This window comes from Amblyomma mixtum, chromosome 1 (assembly GCF_055824585.1).
Source record: "Amblyomma mixtum isolate Tamu chromosome 1, ASM5582458v1, whole genome shotgun sequence".
NCBI classification, from domain to species: Eukaryota; Metazoa; Arthropoda; class Arachnida; order Ixodida; family Ixodidae; genus Amblyomma; species Amblyomma mixtum.
Genome location: NC_143012.1, coordinates 29321568 through 29342278, shown reverse-complemented (window position 1 = coordinate 29342278; position 20711 = coordinate 29321568). Strand labels below are relative to the sequence as shown.

The following is a 20711-nucleotide window of genomic DNA, read 5'->3' as shown; positions in this document are numbered from 1 at the left end:
AATGTTCTCATTGGGCAGCTGCTGCAGTGTTCGCAATAAAATCTGGTGGTTAAAGTTAAATTTAGTAAAAAAGTTCGACTCTTGTCACTGACACAAGAAGATTTTTTATTCTAGTTTGAGAATTTTGAGGCCATAATAGCTTGCTTGCATGGTGTGTTCATGTAGTGGTAGGGCAATCTTTATCAAGGCAAGCACTCCGTGTACTGTCCAAATATTAGTTTTAGAATGAAGCCAATTAAATTCTAAGAACAGTGACCATTTCTTGCACCAAAGGCTGGTTTTTGTTTAAAATGAATACTGCAAGTTGCACAGGTAAGAAGGAAAGTATTTGCGGAACTTCATTTCCAATGCTTAAACCAAGTGTCTGATGTTCAGTATACCTGACCACCTTGTCGCCCAGTCCTTCGGACCCCACTTAGTTTCAAACTGGGTTAATAGTGACTTTGAATCTTGACTTGTTTGTTTCTGATGTTCTCTTCTCTTTCGATCTTTTTTTCGTGAAGCCCTGCACGGTCACGAAGAACATCTACTTCTACGGTAAACTGAAATCCTTGACCAAGCCTACACTACTTCTCGTTAGAAATAACCTGTACTGGACGGCGCACAAGTGATGCCAAGGCGTGCAACAAAGGCCGAATTCGAATCTCGCCCCAAGTAGGCTGCTCCGTGGTTCTGTCAGAAAAGAACCTCCCTTTGGATATTTGTTGTTCTTTATACTGTGAATGTGTTGACTGCTCACCCCTCTTCCCAATTATTATATCGTAACACCTTTTTTTTTTTACCATTTTGTCGTCCGATTCCTGTCCTAGAATGTAGAATGTTGGCCTAGATGCACCAGGCTTCTCCCCGACTGCGACTAAGGATGTGTGTCAAAACCGATATGTTGACTATTACACTGGCGTTTTACTGAAGGAAAGCTCTAAATCCATCCTCTCACAAGTTATCTTCATGCTTCGTGTAGTTGTTAAACTAATGCTGCATACTTTGTGAAACAAACATTTGCTGCAAGTTTTCAATGCAGTCCAGCCGATGGCTTAGCTGTTGTAATAGTATATGCCTTACTGTGACGTACCTCAGGCATGTGTTTGGTGTTACTGTGGTAACGTGTTCCTGGTTACCTTGAAAACCTCGTTTTATGTGGGCAGCTCGTTCACACTGGCACAAAAATCTTTTTGCTTGCTGCGGGTGGTTGCTTACCAGGTTGTGACACAACCCCGTGCCTTAACGAGCGAGGAAAAACAAACCCTGGTTATCAAAAAATGAACAAGGGAGGGGAAAACCTCAGGTTGCTTGAGCCAACGTTTCAACAAGGGGACTTGTCTTCGTCAGACGAAGACAAGTCCCCTTGTCGAAACGTTGGCTCAAGCAACCTGAGGTTTTCCCCTCCCTTGTTCATTTTGTGATCGCCAAGGACCATCTACCACACCCTCTCTCTACCATAAACCCTGGTTATGTATTTTCGCAGTTGAAATTTCAAAATCTTGCAGAAAGCTGGGCTGCAGTTGTTATAATGTTACAGCCCTTCCACTCGCTAGTTTTTAGGCACGTGTTCAAGATTATTTCAAGCCTTTCGCAGAAACCATAGATAGAAAAATATATTAAAAATTCAGATTGATAAGTCTTCCAGATTTATATAAACTGAAGTCAAATGTGTGGAGTCTCTACTCGGACAGAAGGGCAGTGTTCGTGTCCCGACGATCAAGCAGCTTTTGTGTGAGTTTCGCTCTTCCGAGCTCTTTCGTTATCTTTACTGGGCAGCTGTTACATCATTCACTGGCCGCATACCGAAATGAGAGATTTTTTGGAAGACTGCCGACCGAAATTAATACAAGTCTGAAGTTCACTGCAGAGTATTGCACGCAACCAGGACCAAAGAAACATACCCTCGGATCCAACTGGCACAGACTTGCTACTCGGCAGCAACTGCGAAAGAGCGAAGTAGTTTCTGCATTGCTTTTTTAGTCTTGGTTGCATGACAAAACGAGCAATGCCCAGAGGTGCAACAAGTGCAGAGTTGCTGTCACTAACTGTTGGTAGGTCTGTGTTTGTTACTTTTGTGGCTGTTTGCTTTCGTATTGTTTCTGTGCAGTAGCCCTCTGTGGTGCCATTCAGCAAGGTCAAGTGCCAACAGTTTGCAAGGCTGCTTTCTTGTTTACAGCGTGAAAATCGGCTGTACAGCCTCTAGGCTTCAAGATGCATACATGATGGAGACTCGAATGTGATAGCCTAGCCTTTTAAACACCCTTCGGCAAGTTTTTTTTTAGTCCTTTTCCCTTTTAGCCTTTTTTTAGCCTTTTTTAGCTTTTTTTAGCCTTTTTTTTTCTTTTAGTCATTTAGCCTAGCCTTTTAGCAGACTAGTGTAATTCAGAATATATTTTTACACCAAATGCACTAATGTTGTAATACTGAGCAAGCCCTAATCAAAATGCGGTTATCAAGTAGGGCAGCCTGTTTGTAGCAGCGTCTTTCTTTTCGGATGCTTGTTGCTTGTATGACTTTCCGCGCACAGCACCCGAACAAGATGGATGAAAGTTGCTGCACAACAGATATCCGCACAAGTGAGAGCTCTTTCTAGACCTTGAAATACTCGCAGCGCAAACAAAACTTGCGTCTTGCATGTTCCCTCCTTGTGTCTTTGTTCCTCTTGCACTGCAAGTGTTTCAAGCTTTGGTTAGAGTGGACCAACTAGCCCTTCAAGCAAGCACTCCCGAGCCTCTATCTAAATCTTCGTTGTCTGTTGTAGATAAATAATATATACATATATTCAGATGCCCAGTTATGTGCATGGAGGTTAGTCAGACTAACCCACCCATGCTGAGTTGAGCTCCTTTGCATTCCAGCACTGAGCGAATGCAGGCGAGAGTCTCAGATTTGAGGCGAATGCTCTGCAAAACCGCGGCTTTCGTTAACGTGCACTGCTTCCTGTAACTGCTTTATTTCACGCACAGTTCGAGCTTATCGAGCATATGTAGAAAGCACTTTTCATTTTTTTTTCTTGCAAATCATGTGATACGCTTTAGTGGTTTGAAGCTATTTATCGTATTTTACACTTGGCGTGTCCACACAGTGACCTCTAATTGATGTGTTGGGTTGTTGCAAAAGCAAATGTGCCAGAGGTACGCTTTTGCTATTCCTGTGCGAGCTTTGCTATATTTAACTGTTTATGCATTTTTACCGATTTCACCCAGCTGTTATACATTTCTTATGGCCCAGTGTAATTGTTCATTCGTATAGCTGCGTGTATGTAGGCGCAGATAGGTTTGTGCATCTGTGTGTAGTTGTTTGAGAAATATACTGTGTTTACAACTTGATTCTAGCTAGTTTTTTTCTGATGCGCTAAAGGCTCTCCCTGTGCCAGCTTAGCAGTTCTTGAGAAAACATACTCCTGCATTACTGATCATTTCAGTCCGCTTGTTTTCAGCATCTGTACATCAACACAAAAACAAATACTTAAAGAGTGACCTCCTTGGAAATGTTCAGACGAGAATACAAAAACACAACAATTTGCATTTCTTCATTTTATTTTCGAAATAAAAGAGTTTTAACTTTTTATTTGAGTGCCTTTCTTGTGTAGCTTTTCAACAACAGCGACAGCACTGTCTGGACAGCCAATTAGTGCTTGGTAAATAAATAATAGCTTGCGAGCAGTTCTCAAAATGACAAGACTTGCAGTGAGATAGCTAGCAAAACATTCCTGTTTCAAGGCCTTGCTTACGCAAGAAGCAATCCCGATACATCGTGACCCCACGAATGCTTAGCCTTTAGCATCATTCATTTTTCAGAAAGGATTGCTTGATTTCATAACACTTAAACCAACCAAATTAAAGAGTTCTAGTTAGGCCACTGTGGATTTTTAATTGGCTTCCAAGTAGTGCTTGCGGCTTTCTCGTGCATTTGATTCCTTCAGCGACATTCTTGTGGTCATGAGTACTGAATATTTTAGCACAAATAATTGGTGAATGAAAAGATGGTGCAGTTGTGACAGGTCTTCCAAATATTGTGTGGTTACCTCGTCAGCCATAACAGTGACGTTATTCATTGCAGTCAAGTCTCCCTGCATTCTGTGACCTACGTACTTGTCTTGTATAAAACACCCTTTACGATTATGAATTTTAATGTTGTCCAAGCAGCCAGCAGATGCTGATTTTACAGCACAAGAACATGTGGAAGCCATGAGGTTACTAAACTTGTGTCATGAGATTTCTGCCGTAATTATTTAAGCTTATGAGAAAAAGCAATAGAAATAGCATTCCCTTTTGTAAGTGTTCATGTAGTAGTGCATAGGTTAAGACTTGGAGTATGAGCAGAAGCAAATGTTCAATTATGCTAACAAAAATCTGCAGCCCCCAAGGACTTTAACAAGAAAAAATAGCAAGCTTACATAAGCACAAAAATTGCAAGACATTTCGTACGTATCAAAATGAGCCAAAAAGGGCAACTTACGTTCTCTGTGCTAAAAGTCTTTTCTGAAAAAGCCAGTGTTACTATAAGCATGAGATTCATTCATTGTGAGATACGTAAAAGCATGAAAAACCATGCCATATAAATATAAACAGAAAAGACGACCAAACAGGTGCAACAAATGGCATGGCATAAAAGTTCACAAAAGTGAACTCGCTTGTGACGAGAATGCTATCTACAAAACTGCTCCACATCAATAAGGCACTTCACAGTGCTAGATTACGCACAATACATGACAAAACTTAAAAAAAAAAAAAAAAATTTGCACTGTAAAGGAGTGTCAAAACAGCTATCAAGGGCACCAACAAGGTTACGAATACATGAACAAGCTCATGGGACGATTTGCATGCTGCCTGTGCAAGCAGGGAATGGCACTCGCCAGACTGACTTTGTGACGTCGTCGTAATGAAACGTCAAACTTGCTGCTCCGAAACAGCACCCAAACTGGATAAAGTTGTACCAGTAAGAAATGGAACTTTCCCTAACACATTACATGCACTCTTCATGCTTGAACTGTACAGGTCAACTGCAGTAAACTGGTAACACCGGGCATCAGTGACCGTCGGAGATTCTTGCGTTTTTATGACCGGCCTACCAGGTGCACTTCAATGCACTAAAAATTGCGACTGGCATTACAATGGTTTATGGCTGTCTCAAAATCTTTAGCAACCCCTGCTCCCATTTCTTATAAAATTTTATGGACACAAATTTCTTCAAAAAGCAATTCACCATATGGCTAGTGAATGTGACTTTTTTGTATTCATTTGTGTTCTGTTTTTGACGTCTCCTGTGCTCAGTCGCTGATTGTGATAAAGGACAGCAAGAATCAATCGTGTAACAAAACTGTCACCTGATGATTCCTCAAACTACATGCCTTGGTAGCAGCCATCACTACCAGTGGGCTGACTTTGAGCTCACGTTTAAAAGCAGCCAAAAACGAAATAGAACCATTTTCTACGACAAATGGGTTACTTCAAGAGCAAGCAGTTGGCACAGCCATCATCGGCTGCGCTGCCTTTCTAACGGCCTACGCAACAACGGTGTGATGAAGTGCGTGAAGTGTGACCGCGAGATGCTCACTATTCCCGTGTCTTGGCAATCACGGAGGCAGCCTTGAAAACATCTCGCACGGTCACCTTGTGCCTTCCTTACCAACGTGAACAAGGAATTTGGTTCTCAGGCCTTCTTTCGTTTCCTGGACTTTACTGAAAAACTTACTCTCCAGCCTCCATAACGTCTTATCCTTTGTAGTGAAACGGAAGTAGTCATCGCGACAGAGAACTTCCATCTCCATGGGGCACTTTGCCCTGTAGTGGTTTAATTGCACATCCTTCTTATTCAAGAGGACAGTCCGCTGAAGCTTCCCATAAAGTGGAATTAGTGTGTAATGATTAAACACCGCCAGAGAGGAGTTCGTGGTGAAGAAACTCTTCACCGCAAACCCTGGCCTGGTGTAGTTGGCCGACCTTGTGATGCGACTCAGGAACCACGACCAACTGCGCTCGCGTTCAAAGTGGTCAAAAAAGTAGACATTTGGCACGGCCAAGGAAGCGTACGTTGCAAGCATGTTGGGTGATGTGGAGACAATGTCGTCGAGCATTTCCTTCCACGTCGAGTGCCGACGTGGCAAGACAATCTCATCGATGTCGACGAGCAGGACGAACTCGTGTGTTGGGATGTGCCGGTAGTAGCAGTCGTTGTAGGGCACGAGTTCGTGCCTGCGCTTCTGCCACGTGTTGTTGGCGAGGTACTGCCTCCGCCTGGCTGGAAGGTTGGGCTCGTCCAATCCTGGCAGCTGGATCTTTTCAAACTGGACTTGACGGAAACGGCGGTAGTAACGCAGCACCAGGTCAACCTTGGGGTGAACCTGCGAACAGCGCTGCTATTTTAGCCCAGCTGGCCAAAGTACATGTTGAGACAAATGTTCAGTGTCACTAAAAAACATCTGTGTGTTTAAATTCGTTACCTTGTGTTGTCCACATTACGTGATTCGTGATGCTTTTAGAGCAGCAAGTAAATTTGAGAGTCTTCAAAATCCAGCAGCTGTTATCAAGGCATAAAGCATTAATGCATCAGGCATTAAAGGGCCGATGGAATGGTTTGGCAGTGGCTTTAAAAGGCGTGCATTATGTAAAGCCCACTGATAAGCCGTGTACAAATACTCAATTCTCATTCCTATGGGCCGTTTCACATGCTGCGACTAGAACGAAAATAGTCGGCCTAGTCGGTGACGCCGCAGTGCAATTTTCGCACAGTGCTTTCACATGCAACGCGTACCCTGCGAATTCGGTCGGAGGGACACGCAAGGTTGCTCGATGTTCGCATAGGCAACCCACGTTAAACGCGACAGAAACGCTGCACGGAATTTGTTGGCGATGTTATGACCAGCGTGTTTTTAGATGCAAGGCAATATTTCGTATGTTTTGATTAGAATAATCAGTTTTGCTTACGCCGCGGGGACAGCTCCCACGTGACCCCACGCCGAGACGGCGCGTGACGTCACGTCACGTGCGAGTTGTTGCCGCGGCCGGTCTCGACGCACGTGCGCTCTCGCTCGCGCGCCTGGAGACCGGTCGTGGCCGCGGCAGCTGCTCCTGCGTGACGTCACGTCACGTGCCGTTTCGGCACTGCCCATTGGTCAGTCGCAGAGCGAACACACCGACGCTGCGACTGGATTCCAACCGGACGGAACTTGGTCGCAGGCCGTCTGCGGCTAGACCGACAGAATTCGCAGCGTCGCAGGCGAGAATCGCATGCATGTGAAACGGCCCTATGCCTCGCGTCGGTCTCTTGCGCAAATGCTGCCGACGGCGCGACAACGTTCGCGTGACACCAGTCGTGACAGGCTTTAATTCGCTCACCAGAAACCGCACCAATGTTCTAAGACGAAATAGGTGAGAGGCACAGCTGGCTTTAGACGCCGGTCCGTCACTACCCCCTAGTCTTCTCTCTAATGTCGTGCCATGGCGGAAGGGCAAACGGCCAAAAGTGAATAGGCGAGCAGGGTGATGTCAGTCAAAATGATAAGCGGCACCTAAAAGGGCGATATTGAGGGCAAACCGAAGTTGGCCTGTATCAATAGATTACTACGTTCTAAAGACATAACGATCACTCTCACTGAAAAAAAGGTAAGAAAAAATATACCGGTACAGCCACTACCAGGCGTTTTTGCAAGCAAACCGCAGCACGTTAAGACAGCTTTCCGAATGCGAATCCGTGGGCAAATGCTACACCACCATTCGCTTCCAAATGATTACGGAGTTCTTTTAGGCCCTCACATCAAAGGTTTGAACAGAATAGCTGGAAAATTTTTAAATCCGATTTTCTCCGCAATAAATATGCCTTTTGCTGCTGAGCGACATAGCCAGAAGGAGCCACGGATAAATTTTTACAGAGAACAAAAACTAGATGAGTTGGCATGTATAGCTAGGGTCATCATAATCATCATCAGCCTGACTACGCCCACTGCAGGGCAAAGGCCTCTCCCATGTCTCTCCAATTAACCCTGTCCTTTGCCAGTTGCAGCCACTGTATCCCCGCAAATTTCTTAATCTCATCCGCCCACCTAACTTTCTGCCGCCTCGCGCTACACTTGCCTTCTCTTGGAATCCACTCCGTTACCCTTAAGACCAGCGGTTATCTTGCCTTCGCATTACATGCATTACAGCTCTTCCCCATAGCTAGGGTACTGCGTTTGAATCGCAAAGAGGCCACTCTCACTCAAAGCAGAGCTTTTACACGCTCTGCTTTTACACAAGTGTCGCCACCACTGCCTGATTTCACAAGTAAAATGTGTGTGTTAACACCAGTTTTGGGGCACAGATCCCAGAGGCTATGTTAATCTTCAAAGTGGTGATCACAGAGTCCTTTTTTGTACGGATTTCACAAGTTCGAATCGTCTGGCTGGAAGATTTCTAAATCCAATTTTCTCGCCTTGTAAACTTAACTTTGCATCTTTTGTTGCTGGATGAATGTCAGCATAGCCAGAAGGAGGCATGAAATCAGGTTTTAAAGAGAATGAAAACTGGATGGAGTTGTCCTCAATGTGCCTTCAATAAATACTTCGACAACAAAAAGTTGGGGAGAGGGAGGTACTCGAACTTGCCTGGAATACGTAGAAGAACACTGTGTTGGCACCTAGGAGGAACTGGAGCTCGAGCCACTCCACCAGCCGTGCCGAGATGTCTTCCGAGAAATCCAGTCCTTTGACACACACAGCAACGCCATGCTTCGGGTCCTTCTCGGGAGTCTTCGGAACGGCGAGCGAGTTTGGAGGGCAGGCACACGGCTCAGCGACGAGCGACACATTGGCAGGCCCACTGTTGAAGGGACTAGACACATTGAACGGCACGGGACAGGAGAAGATGAAGGGCCGGTAGTAGCGACCGGGAGGCGCTTGGCCGTCCCATGCTGGCAACCATATCTCCATGCGATCGGACTCCACCACGATGGGGCGTGGGAGCTCTTGGTACCTGCGAGTGAAAGAGAAGGGAGGTGGATGTGGCTGATATCCATAAATATGGCACGCCATGTTGAAGAAACATAATGCGCAGCACCAACATTTGTTGTTTCCGAAGAGGAAGGCATTAACAGGCCGGAGAAAGTCCCGGAGAAAGTCCCCAAAACGCTGACAAAGTGTTCCCCACTTATCTGTGCAAAGGTAACGAGAAAAAAAGTGACGATAACAAACAATACTCGTGAGCAAGCGAGCAATGTAAGCAAGTGATATGAAGGGCATTAATCAATAACCTCTTATTGTAAAACTACGTCCTCTTGCTGTGGCACACTCTCACGTATAAATCTGTAGCATGTCACACTTAATGCTCTAAGTACCGACGCAGACATCCATGTTCTTTACAGTTCGTGACGGGCACGAAATATGCATATACATGTATATACTGGTTTTTCGCAGTCCCGTTAGAAAGTGCAGACGATGCGCGAGGCCACAAGCTCCCGTGTTCCCGTTAACTGTGACCGAGATGGTATAAAGTGCGCGCACTCTGAGCAAGCGTCCACTTGAGAGCAGGCACTGAGCAGAGTTTGCACCCACCACATCTGGCAGAAGAAGCGGAGGGAGTCGGCGTCTTCGGACTTGATGACACCCAGGATCCGCACATGGTGCCGGTTCTTTCCGCCATGCACCCACACTCGGGTGTCGTAGTGCGCGGAGAGCAGGTGCAGGTCGGGCACGCCGGGAATCCCGCCCTGCCAACCGGAGGCCGGCGTGAAGTCGATGCGCGGGCACTGCGTGGTATGGGTGTCGCAGAAGAACGTGTGCACCTCGGCTTCGCCCTCGTAGGCCAGCAGCACGGGAATCCGTCGGCGCGGTGTTCGAGCCAGGTGTTCGTCAAACGAGCCCGGCAGGTAGATGAGCACCACCAGCCCGCAGCCGACTAGTACCAGGAGAAGGGTGAGGGTGCGCGGTGTCGGCGCAACCCTCCGCCAGCAGCCGCTAGAAAGAGGTTAGGACCGTGAGTTGAAGAGCAGACACGGTTTCCTCGTCCGACAGAATTTGTAGGCGGGCTACGTGGTTTACGATTCAAGATGTGGTGAAGCACAGTTAAACATAACGTTTGCCTCGCACCCTGTGAGCCTTTTAACTGCGGTTTACCGCTTTTTAAATGTCGGAACAGCTCCGTGTTAATTCAGCGCAACGTTCAAATTGTTTCTGAGTGTTTATAGAGTGGTAAGGAACTTGATTTCAAGTAAACACTCGTACACACGTCAACGGCATCGATATGAACTTCACAACTCGACGTCAGCCTGCTTGTCAATACTCTGGCAGCTCGACTTTCTACGAACGCAGTTCCTTGGGTACAAAACGGGACGGTGAACTCGATTCGGTGTTCTTATCTGGTAGTTATCGAAAACCAGGCCAAGCTGAATCTAGAAAATATTTCAGTATATGCAGTCAGGCATTCCTCTTGCCCGTCTTCTATACAAATACTTTCCACCTTCTCTATTTAAGTTGCCGTTCCACTAAAATCAGTTTTCTTGAAAACTGCAAGGTCTAGTGCTTGTTGCCATCTCAAACACGGCACTGCAAAGCACACCGAGCCCGCGGCTGGCACGTTAACTTTACCAAACGTTCGACTAGCCTGTAGTCAGCAATTAGTACCCACCTCATCTTATCGCCATTAAGTGCCGTTTGCACCGTTAAACGCGGATGTAGCTTATCGGCATTCACATCACGTCGACCACCGTCTGGCACAAGGCCGTGAACATCCCAAGAAGAAATTGTGACTGCTGGGCGCGGCCATGACACTCACCGTTGTTGCCCGAGCAAATTTTACGTGGAGTGAATGCAAGCCGCTGGCGGTGAGTGAAAATATTTGAGATTTGAATGTATGGAAGTAACAAAACTGCAATGTGGTTTATGTTACGAAATGTAGTTTATGTTATATTTTTCTTGCGAGTTTCATTATCAGCGAGAGGTTACTTTTTCCAGGGTTTATGGCGCCCTTTGCCACCGTCGTCGTATGTCGTAACAGAGAAATCCCCCGTTCGCTTGCAATGACACGTTATCCTGGGTGTGTCTGTGGTCTTTCTGAGGGGGGTCCTTTCTGAGAAAACGTGTTTTAGCTGCTTTGCTAGCTAACTTTCCACGTCTCATGTACAGCTATGGCAAAGCAGATTGCTATCGCTCAAGAACTCGGAATAACGGCGCCCCTGGGTCTAAACCAACATAATCATTGTTTATTCTGCTGGCGTGTCGTTTTCCTTAGCTCTCACTGGCACAGGTGAGCATCTAAGCTCAAAGTGCATCCTAGCACGACTTCGTCACTCAGATCTGCAATGTACTTCGCACTACAACAGCAGCACCTCCAACTTGTGTCACTAAGTTGCTTATGTCAACTATCATTTAGAACACAACATGTTTATATCTTTTTTATATTTGTGACTGTTATGAAAGGCCCAATTGATTTTTAAAACTGACTAATACTGTGCAGTTCATGGGTGTCTTTCGGGTCAGCAGCAGAGCTACATAAGAGATGCTCACATGCAGTTTAGTTGCACCTTTGACGGCACACAAATTGTTCCAAAATATTTTATTACTCTACACTGTGGAAACAGAAGCAGCACTTTCTCAGTCAACATTTGCACTGCCCTGTACAGGCAGGCTTCAAACACCGAGCACAGCCCTTTCCACAATGCAACTGCTTTACGACTTTTATGGCGCTCAGATGTCTCGTGATGGAATCACATTCCAAAGTTCTGATGGCACAGCTCATGACGCTTGTACTTCTCCAGCTTCTGGGCTGAGTTGAGCATGTTTGAGACCCAGGAGTGAGCAGACCGAACGCTTGTACTTCTCCCATGCCTGCTCGCTTTCCCCTCCGTTGTGGATTTCACACACAGCTTCCCCATAGTCCTTCACTTCAGCGACAGCCTTTACGTCGTCATCTGTGCACTCTGGTGACAAGCTCTGCACATGAGGGAGGGTGGTTTCGTCCTGCAAAAGAGAAATTTGGCACTTTCATTGCAGGCCTGAAATGTGACTGAGAGCAAGCATTTCGTACTGAAGACGTGGAACACCGTACTGCAACTGCAAAGTGGTTCAAACACGTTATGGCTTTTTAACAAAACAGTACTATGGCAGCGAAAGCATACAGGCAGCACATTCTGTAAGCAACAGCAATGTATATACTTGTGAAAGGGCTACACTTTTTCGAGATTTTTCATGCAGCACTCACACAGAGGTGGCTACATTTCACAAACACAGTGACACCTTGGCAAGCACAAAACGAATCACCAACCCAGCTGGAGGTGCATATCTGGTGCTATTTTGTACATGCGACCATCTATAGCTACGACATGAAAATGTTGCACCAGGCCAACACAACTGAACAATGAGCAACTACAGAGTATACAATGTGCAAGCTGCATAGTTTAAACAGGCCAGCCCCACATTTCCCAATGCAACATAAAAGGCAAGGCAACCAGGTTGCACCTTTGCATCTCCATCAGCTACACGTGAGCGGAGCCTTACCTGCCCAGCAAGCGACTGCTGCAAACGCCTCACAAACTGGACAGCATTGGCTTCTGACCGGCTCTTTTCCCACAAGAAGCACTCCATGTCCGATTCGGCCTTGTCTGCTTCCCACGGCTCTGTTTTCTGGAAATTTCAGTCGAAAGGACTTGTAAGTTGCTCGCCAATGAAGAAATATCACAGGCATACTGAAACATGACCACAAACATACAAAATAGATTTTGTGCATCCGGCAGTTTCAGTTAGCTGCATCAAAGCTTCATAATTGCAAGGCAGAAGCTTCTGCTGGGAAGCCTTGTTAACCAGTATAAATGCCATACTTTCATTACCGTAAAAACCCGCGTATAATACGAGGTTTTTTTCCCATAATTAGTGTCCTAAATTTCCGCCTCGTACTATTTGCGGATCCGAACAAAAATTTTTGAAATTGCTCGAAGTTTTGGTTTCGTTTTTGCGGCGTGGCTACGGCTTGGCTTTGCTATTGGCGCGTGGCTATGGCTTGGCTTCGTTACTCTCGACAAACGACGTCACAGCGTCGTTTCTTCGTTGATCCGTTTGGTGCGCCGGGGGGTTGCGGTGTGCCGTATGCCTGTTGACAACGCACGTGCTAGCATGTAAGGCACGCTTCGTGAAGTGGATATTGTTTTGGGGAGCACGATGTCAGGGTCTCGAAAACAGTACCGGGCTGCTTTCAAGCGAAAAGTTATTTTAGCTGTGGAGAACATCGGCAACGGTGTGGCCGGGAGGCAGTTTGGTGTCGTCGAAGGAAGCATTCGTGGATGGCCACGACAGAAAGCCCTTTTCGCGTGCAGCGAACGCGACGAAGCTTTCGCGGCCGCTTGATGGTTGTGTAAGCAAACCGTTCAAGGACGCAGTCAAGCGGTGCTACGCAGAGTGCATGCGCTCAGGTGAGCTTGCAGTGACGCCAACCGGGCGGCTGAAGCGGGCTTAAGAAGCGCGGCATCTCGAGCGCCCTCGATGGCACGGAAGATGAGTACATTTGGGATGATTTGTCGGACAAAGAAATGTCCGAAGAAAGCGCTACTGAAGAAGAAAGTGATTGAAGTGGAGTGCGGAATGCGATTTGAATAAATGTCTTCTGTGCATGAGCTTGCGTCACTCGTATTATACGCGGGTAAAAACTTTTTTTTCCCATTTCGCGTCTCTAAAACTTCACATCGTATTATATTCGGGTTCGTATTATATGCGGGTTTTTACGGTACTGCAAATTCCACTCATTACTGACAGTGAAACAACAGATTCTAGAACTGACCTTCAAATTCAGAGCTCAGAGTTAAACTGAGAAGAATGAATGGATAGGTTTTCAACATCATACTGACAACAATGTGGATGCCTGTGTGTCTACCTCCAACTCTACACTAGCATCTTGCCAACTAACTCCAGCTACAATGAGATGCACAAATGCAGTATAACACCCAAAGAACATTTAAGACAGCAAATTTCAGCTTTACTCATACTTACCCAGGATTCGTGGTACACAGCAGTGAGGAGGTAATGGGCGTAGTCGTAGTTTTGCTTCTTCAAGGGACACCTGTGATATGGCAGAGAGGACAGTAACAGAAATAGCGCCATAGCGTTAGACGTGACCATCAGACATACCAGAAGTCATGAAAGAAGAAGCTCAAGTTCGTATATACTCATGTAAGGGTAGCACTTTTTTTCCGCAGTTTTTTCCGTGGTTCCGCGGCCCTTACACAGGACCGGCATTTTTACGTTAAATTTTTCCGACTACAGCGATTATACGTCCCTTTCTTATGCAGTGCCATGCATTTTCTTTTATGAATTAGTGCAGTCCTGATGAATCCTTCAAATGCACAATGCATTAAAAGTATGGATGACAGGACACACGCCCGACGACCGGCGTGAATTAACCACATAAAATGAAACAGGCTGCTCGATCAATTTACTGGCAAATGTCATGTAATTCGAGGTAAGATCAAGATCCTCTGAAGGTCCGGTGCTTGACGGACAGTAATGATGCCTTTTGGCCAACGGTTCAGGTTGGCGTGCTAAACGTGCAACCTGCGGCCATCAGTGTGAAATACTGGTAGGTTCCAGACGGAATCCGGCACATGCGACGACGCGTGTGTGGTCATACTGAGTGTCGCAGGCAGTTATAGTCTACCAGCTCCCAGCATAACATACCGCGTGGGCCGAATTAAGCACATATGAAGCAATTGTTTTGTTTGACTTCTTTACTTATTTATTCGAATTACCTGCTGCCAAGACGGGGGTGCGGGTCTTACACGAGTATATAAAGTAGTCAGACCAGATTCCACAAAGCTGCAAGTTAACACTCATCAACAATTTTAAGAGTACTATAAAGTTGCAACACAAAGGGAGAGCATGACATGCAGTTGTATGCTTGTGGATACAGTATATGGTTACGGCATGGAGGAAGAAAGGTTTGCCTACAAGTCATGAAGAGGTCACTGCAAGACTTTTGTTCTTTTTCTCAGAGCATGTCTGTTACAGAGTTTTAGTTGACTTTGTTTGGCCAACGAAATTTGGGAAAATTCACTTTAGATTTTTACTCCCAGGGGAAATTTTCATACATGAGTGGTGGATGAGGTTGCTTTCACTAAGCAGAATTATACTGCCACATTCCCCAATTGCCAGCCAACAATGACAACTTGGAGGCAGATGCCAGCAGTGAAAACAAGAGCATAAAGCAAACCCAAAAGCACGCTGAGGACTCAGTGTGACACTCAACAAAAACACTGGCAAGGATGTCATTAAAGAGTTGCAGCATGGTCTACCTGTCAGTGACAATAGTGAGGACATCGGTAGCAGGGTCGTAGCGGTCTCCAGCCAACCGAAGAAGCTTGTCTCTGGCGTGGTAGTCGAGCTCCAGGTCAGAGAGCTTTACCTGCATGACACAGTAAAGGTTACCTTCAGCTGGTACTCCCCAGGACACCAGCAGTGGCGAATATTTTCCACTACCTACCCACACGCTGGTTGCCAGCAGAAACACTCAATTTGTTGGAAATGGAGCCAACACTATGTTTCTGTGGTTTGCGTCAGTCAGCCACTTAGGTTTGTATCCTAACGAAGTTCAGGCAACAACACACTGCATTTCCTTTCCAGTGCTTCATGTATTTGGTGAGCAAATACTACTGTTCTCATTGTAAACACCACACACTGCATTTCCTTTCCAGTGCTTCATGTATTTGGTGAGCAAATACTGCTGTTCTCATAGTGAACACCACAATCAGATCCTTTCTATTTCTTTCTATCATCATAGTATTTTTATGACACATGCTCTAAATCAAGGGCTGTGTGGCTCTGCACTATTCTGACCAGTCATGCCACTGAAGCAAGCGCATCAAAATGCACAATGGCAGCTAAAAGTAGCAAAACGATGCGAGTGTTGCAGAAAAACCGAGAAAGCTAGCACGCATGTGCCGAGGCACAAAGAAGCAAGCACAGCCACACGCACCCTGAGCGTGACTATCCTGGAGCGGGCATCCCTGATGGACGGGCTCGCGTGGCAGTAGTCGCTGTCAATCACCTCCACTGGAAAATGTTTCTCGCATTTTTCGTCCGTCTCCAGGCCAGCTGGCCACGGTGTGCAGAATGCTGCAAGTGGGCAGAAAGTACACAGAAGCCGTGAGTAAGGGATCTGCAACACATTATTCCTTGGTCTATCTTTCTTTCTTTTTTTCCTGTACAATAGTTCTTAAACTAGTATTAGCCTTACTTAGCTAGTCTTAACCTAGTAACCTAGTATTCATGTTGCTTCTAAGAATTTCGTTGCTGTGTTGTCTGATCCTGTGCGTCCTCATGCAGTCATCTGACTGCCTAGCCTTGCATACAAACAGCACTGCTCATGTGGAATGTACATACCACTTCACTTTTGCTTTGGACAAAAAGATTTTTATTCGTAATACTACTTCTAACTTGTGAATTTTTCCAAAGAAGAACAGCAACAGTTTGTCTAGCTAGTTTTTGGCACATTATTAATTTATGTGGAGAGGAACAGTGCAAAAAAAATGGGGGGGGGGAGGGGGGAGGGGGGCTACAGACACAGAAGAGACCATATAGACAAATGGTCTGGCACCAGTGTTACAATGTGCTATCACCCGTTTAATTAATATCAACCATTTCAATTTCACAAAGATGAATAGCATGGTATTTGTAAACATCACTCATGATACGGTATCATTATGATAAAGCGCTGAGTATTTCTTGGCTTTTATTTAATTCCTTCTTCCATTTCTTCCACTGTTTCTCGCTGCCTGCTAGAGCATAACCATTATAGTCAAGTTCAATTATAGCTGCTCAATCTTTTTGCTGTCAAAACTGTTCAGAGCTCTCACTAAAAGAAACAGAGAGAGAGAAAGAGTGGAGGGGGGAGGCTCGATTGTTCATGCCTGGTACGCTCTATGTTACTTGTTGGTATAATAATCCACCAATACCATACCCCTAGACATAAGAAAACCAGGAATCGACTTACAGCAGCAGTAGCGATAGGCTGCAAAAGGTTTTGGAAAGAAGTGAGCAATGCCTAACCATGGGAGCACGCTTTACAATGGACTTTTGCGAGTTGCAAAATCCAGTAGACTACAACAGCTGCTCATTACACTCCATTACATAACCACCATGCAACGCCATGGAAGTTACCACAATCGGCACGCTCATGAAAAGCATACCTTCGATGATACCACTATTACGTTTTCAGGAAGTCAATGACAGGAAACAAAACTTGACAAGAATATCAAGTGAATGCAAAAACACTTTTCTTAATAGTACTTAAACACTGCAAACAGTTCAACGTGTGTAATTACTGTAGCATCACATCTAGCACTGCTCCAAGTTATTCACTCAAAAGGAGTGAAAACTGTTTGGCGTGTGAGTGCAAGTATTGTGAACAGGAACATGTCGGTAGCTTTGCTACTGTTGCATGGTTTATATGAACGGTGCTGGGGTGGCACGATTCAACCACTCACGTCGAAGGACCTCTGCATGCTTGGCGAGGTGGACTGGTGTCAGGTGAAGGAAGTTGGGCACCTTCATGAGCTCTAGGTTGGCGTACTTGCCCGGTGCCGCCCCCTTTGGGCTGTACCCTTGGCGCAGTGGAAGTGGCACCACTGAGGGCCGGAAGGACTGCGCCGTGGGCCACACACTCGGCCAGTCCTGGTCCACGGGCATGCGCTCGCTGCGTGGCTGAGGGACCTGCTCGCGGAACAGCCGACCAGAGCAGTGAGCTGAATTCAAAGTTGAATGCTGTGAGCATGCGCACAACCTACAGTCGGGACACAACTTGGGTCTGCAGTGGAGCTCCACCCACATTCGTGAGCTCCATGACTAGGAGAAACTGTTGCAGAAGCTAAACACAAGATGACATTAAAAGCACAGTACTTTTGCTTCCTTTGACTTGTTAAATAGCACCATACATCCAAACGTTGATTTAATTTATTGCTGTGATTGATGAAGCAGAGTGATGAAGCAGAGTGATGAAGCAGAGTGATGAAGCAGAGTGATGAAGCAGAGTGATGAAGCAGAGTAATGCAGCAGAGTAATGCAGCAGAGTAATGCAGCAGAGTAATGCAGCAGAGTAATGCAGCAGAGTAATGCAGCGTTGTGCAGGCCATGGGTGACTGCTGTTAACTGCTGTTTTTCTTTTTTCTTTTCTTTTTTCAAGTTGTATCCTACTATAGTAATAACCTATAGCATGCAGTTTCAGCGCATACTTCATCATGCTCAACAGTACTCTAAACAAACAGCTTTAACAAGGTCATTAGCGATGACATAATGAAGATGCTAGATTATAGGTAAGAACAACATGAGTGCATAAACTATGAACATAATTATTTTGCAAGTTGTCTGCAAGCAGCCTCAAGAGAGCCACAACCCAGTGCCTTGCGAACGGCTGTTAAGTGCAGTTCTGTCATACACTTGAAACTGCCGAGAGTACTTCTCTATGCTTTTACGTGTTGCAAGCGAGGCATTACACGCCTTTACTACCCTGTTGAACGTGCGTGAACTCATTGCTTTTTGCTACGCGTCCAATTTTCATGAACTACGCGCAAGTGGCGAACCGCTAGTAATCATCCGGTAAAAACGGGTAGTTCGAGAGCGAAATTTGGATCCAAAAGTTAACAGAGACTGTTTAAGGCATTAACAAATTGCTGAAACAGTTTGCTGGAGAATGAATGAAGAAAAAAGCAAAACCTTACATCAAACTTGATTTCTTCCCTCCTTGGCTTCCTCTCTTCTTTCGGCTTGTAGAGATCCAGCTTTCGAAACTTGCGATCTGTGAACAACACCACGATCATGATGCGAACGGTGACGGGTACATTGGTTGCGAACTAAAATTCGTGTTGGAGTGCACTGTTCTCATTGCAGATGGGAAAGAGCAATCTTCGCAACACGTTGTACTGAGTGCCTTGAACGGAATGAACATAGCGTGGATTCCCGACCGGTTATGGTGCACATCGGTACGATGTTCCAAGAACAGGAGAAAACGCACTTGTGCACTCTGTCTCAACGTCCTCCATACATGCGCGATCAGTTCTCCCCTAAGGGCATTAATTAAACTCCTTGTCAAACTAAATTCCGTCTAGCTCTGGGAGAAAAATAAATGGCTAGCAGAAAAAATTTGATTATGGGCTAATGCGACCGCTCACCTTCGTCTAGACTCGGAGTGCCCGATTTCTCTCCAGCAGACACGAAGGACATCTTCCTCGACAGCACAGTGTTTGAAGCAGGTGGAAACTTCCTAAGGCAGTAGTGTACATCGCGAAGCATCGCGATGCTATGTGCGGGCGGCATTTCGATCGCACAACTGTAAACGCAAACCACAGGATCAAAACGCGCAAAACACGCGCAAAAAAAAACCACGCCGAAATCGCGCTCCACTGCCCATCCAGACGTGCGCAGCAAACATGGCTCCAATATTTCAGTTCTACCGCTACGTGCATTGTGGCGCTAGTGATTTGTCACAGTTGCGGTTTCTCTTTTCAAGCATCTATGCGACTCCTTCACCGTGAAATTCGGCCAGGTGTCTCGCGATTGCTGACGACTTTGCCTTGTTTTATAACTATCACATGCCTTTTGCTCTCATTCTGAGAGTTCAAGCCGGAGAATAGTGATTCGTCCCAACTCAATGAATTTCGAATGATAAGTAAAATGATGCCCACAAAATATATGGTACTGTGGTGGCAGTGGAGGGCTCTGGATTAATTTACACCGCATGGGGATTTCGCCTCCATCGAAACATATCCAGTACACATCCACCCTCTCGGTACACGTATGATAAAACTTACGATCATGGTATGCAGTTATTACATATAACAATGATAAACTGGTTATAATAATTTTTATGATGAAAGGAAAAGCGAAATAACTCTCAGTTTCGATGGACACCTCAACCACGCCGTAAGGGAAGGAATGAAAGAGGACAGATTTAGAGGCGCCGTAATGGAGGTCTTCGTAGTAATTTGGAGTAGCTCTTTTAAATTTGCGGCGACATCACAAACCGCACGGGAGCAGAATTACCACTGCAGCAAAATTAAAGTGGGGTCACCTAGCTGTATGCATTCACAGAGCGTGTATAAAACTGCCGATCATATTATCTAAATAATTAACCGTGTGACTAGTTTACGCGCAGTGTGATTAACCATTCAGGTTCATATGCGATGTTTAGTTAGTGAAAGACGTTTGCATCCCTGCATGAAAACATAATAAAAAAAATCGAGAAAAGAACGTTTTTTTTTGCTACATCTCGGAAAGGGTACGTCAGTTGTCGATAAAAAAGACCCATTTTATAGACGAATGTTCAGTGTTGCGTTGTAGAATAACCTCATTGCACTTTTCGTAGGGTTCTATAAGACGTACTGTGCTTAGTAGATACATAGCTGTGTATACCTTAATTGTCTGCCACTAGACTATTTTTGTCGATATATTGTTATCTTCATTGAGACTTACGCCAGTCAAGTGGTTGACGCTGTGGCATACTGTGCCAGTAACTAATTAGGACGAATTTAAATCGATGATCTCGTCAATACAAATGCATGGAACGTCTCGTAAGGACACCCGGCCGCTAAGCATTTCAGTAGGATGTCTTATGTAGGATGTCTGATGTAGGATGTCTAAAGTAGGATGTCTAACGTAGGATGTCTAAAGTAGGATGTCTTGCAGACAATTCACCAGGACCAGGGAGCCAATTCATAAGCGTCTACATAACTCAAAACATTGTAATGACAGATATTCCAGACATCTCGTATACGCACTTCTG

The 20711-nt window shown here is 45.5% G+C and overlaps 3 protein-coding genes across 5 annotated transcripts in view; 1 reads left to right on the top strand and 2 right to left on the bottom strand.

The window, feature by feature from the left end:
- Window positions 1-698, top strand: part of Kank (KN motif and ankyrin repeat domain-containing protein 2 kank) — a 60756-nt gene extending 60058 nt beyond the window's left edge. For all 3 annotated transcript variants that reach the window (XM_089547160.1, XM_089547163.1, XM_089547157.1), the window contains one exon: window positions 504-698. In XM_089547160.1, the coding sequence (XP_089403286.1) occupies window positions 504-546 (43 nt within the window). In that variant the 3' untranslated portion in view covers window positions 547-698. The remainder of the gene's footprint in view (window positions 1-503) is intronic.
- A 3773-nt stretch (window positions 699-4471) lies between these two features.
- LOC149365909 (uncharacterized) lies at window positions 4472-10739 on the bottom strand. The gene is made up of 4 exons (XM_089547147.1): window positions 10584-10739; window positions 9512-9913; window positions 8567-8933; window positions 4472-6328 (listed from the first exon to the last, which is right to left on the bottom strand). Exons 1-4 carry the CDS (start codon window positions 10586-10588, stop codon window positions 5594-5596), a joined length of 1509 nt encoding a protein of 502 aa, XP_089403273.1. The 5' UTR covers window positions 10589-10739; the 3' UTR covers window positions 4472-5593.
- Window positions 10740-11495: 756 nt separating this feature from the next.
- Window positions 11496-19340, bottom strand: mRpS35 (mitochondrial ribosomal protein S35). The gene is made up of 8 exons (XM_089547136.1): window positions 19102-19340; window positions 18652-18728; window positions 17422-17647; window positions 15912-16051; window positions 15232-15341; window positions 13934-14003; window positions 12452-12577; window positions 11496-11914 (listed from the first exon to the last, which is right to left on the bottom strand). Exons 1-8 carry the CDS (start codon window positions 19244-19246, stop codon window positions 11690-11692), a joined length of 1119 nt encoding a protein of 372 aa, XP_089403262.1. The 5' UTR covers window positions 19247-19340; the 3' UTR covers window positions 11496-11689.
- Window positions 19341-20711: the final 1371 nt, after the last annotated feature.

What these genes read in the sequence shown, in the direction of transcription:
- LOC149365909 (XM_089547147.1), bottom strand. An exon ending in CGCTTCTTCTGCCAGATGTG is followed by an intron (nt 8,934 to 9,511) that starts GTGGGTGCAAAC and finishes TTTCACTCGCAG; the next exon opens with GTACCAAGAGCTCCCACGCC. An exon ending in TGTTCTTCTACGTATTCCAG is followed by an intron (nt 6,329 to 8,566) that starts GCAAGTTCGAGT and finishes CGCTGTTCGCAG; the next exon opens with GTTCACCCCAAGGTTGACCT.
- mRpS35 (XM_089547136.1), bottom strand. Translation starts at nt 19,246, where the DNA reads ATGCCGCCCGCACATAGCATCGCGATGCTTCGCGATGTACACTACTGC. An exon ending in GCATGCAGAGGTCCTTCGAC is followed by an intron (nt 16,052 to 17,421) that starts GTGAGTGGTTGA and finishes GCCCACTTGCAG; the next exon opens with CATTCTGCACACCGTGGCCA. An exon ending in AGCAGTCGCTTGCTGGGCAG is followed by an intron (nt 11,915 to 12,451) that starts GTAAGGCTCCGC and finishes TCTCTTTTGCAG; the next exon opens with GACGAAACCACCCTCCCTCA.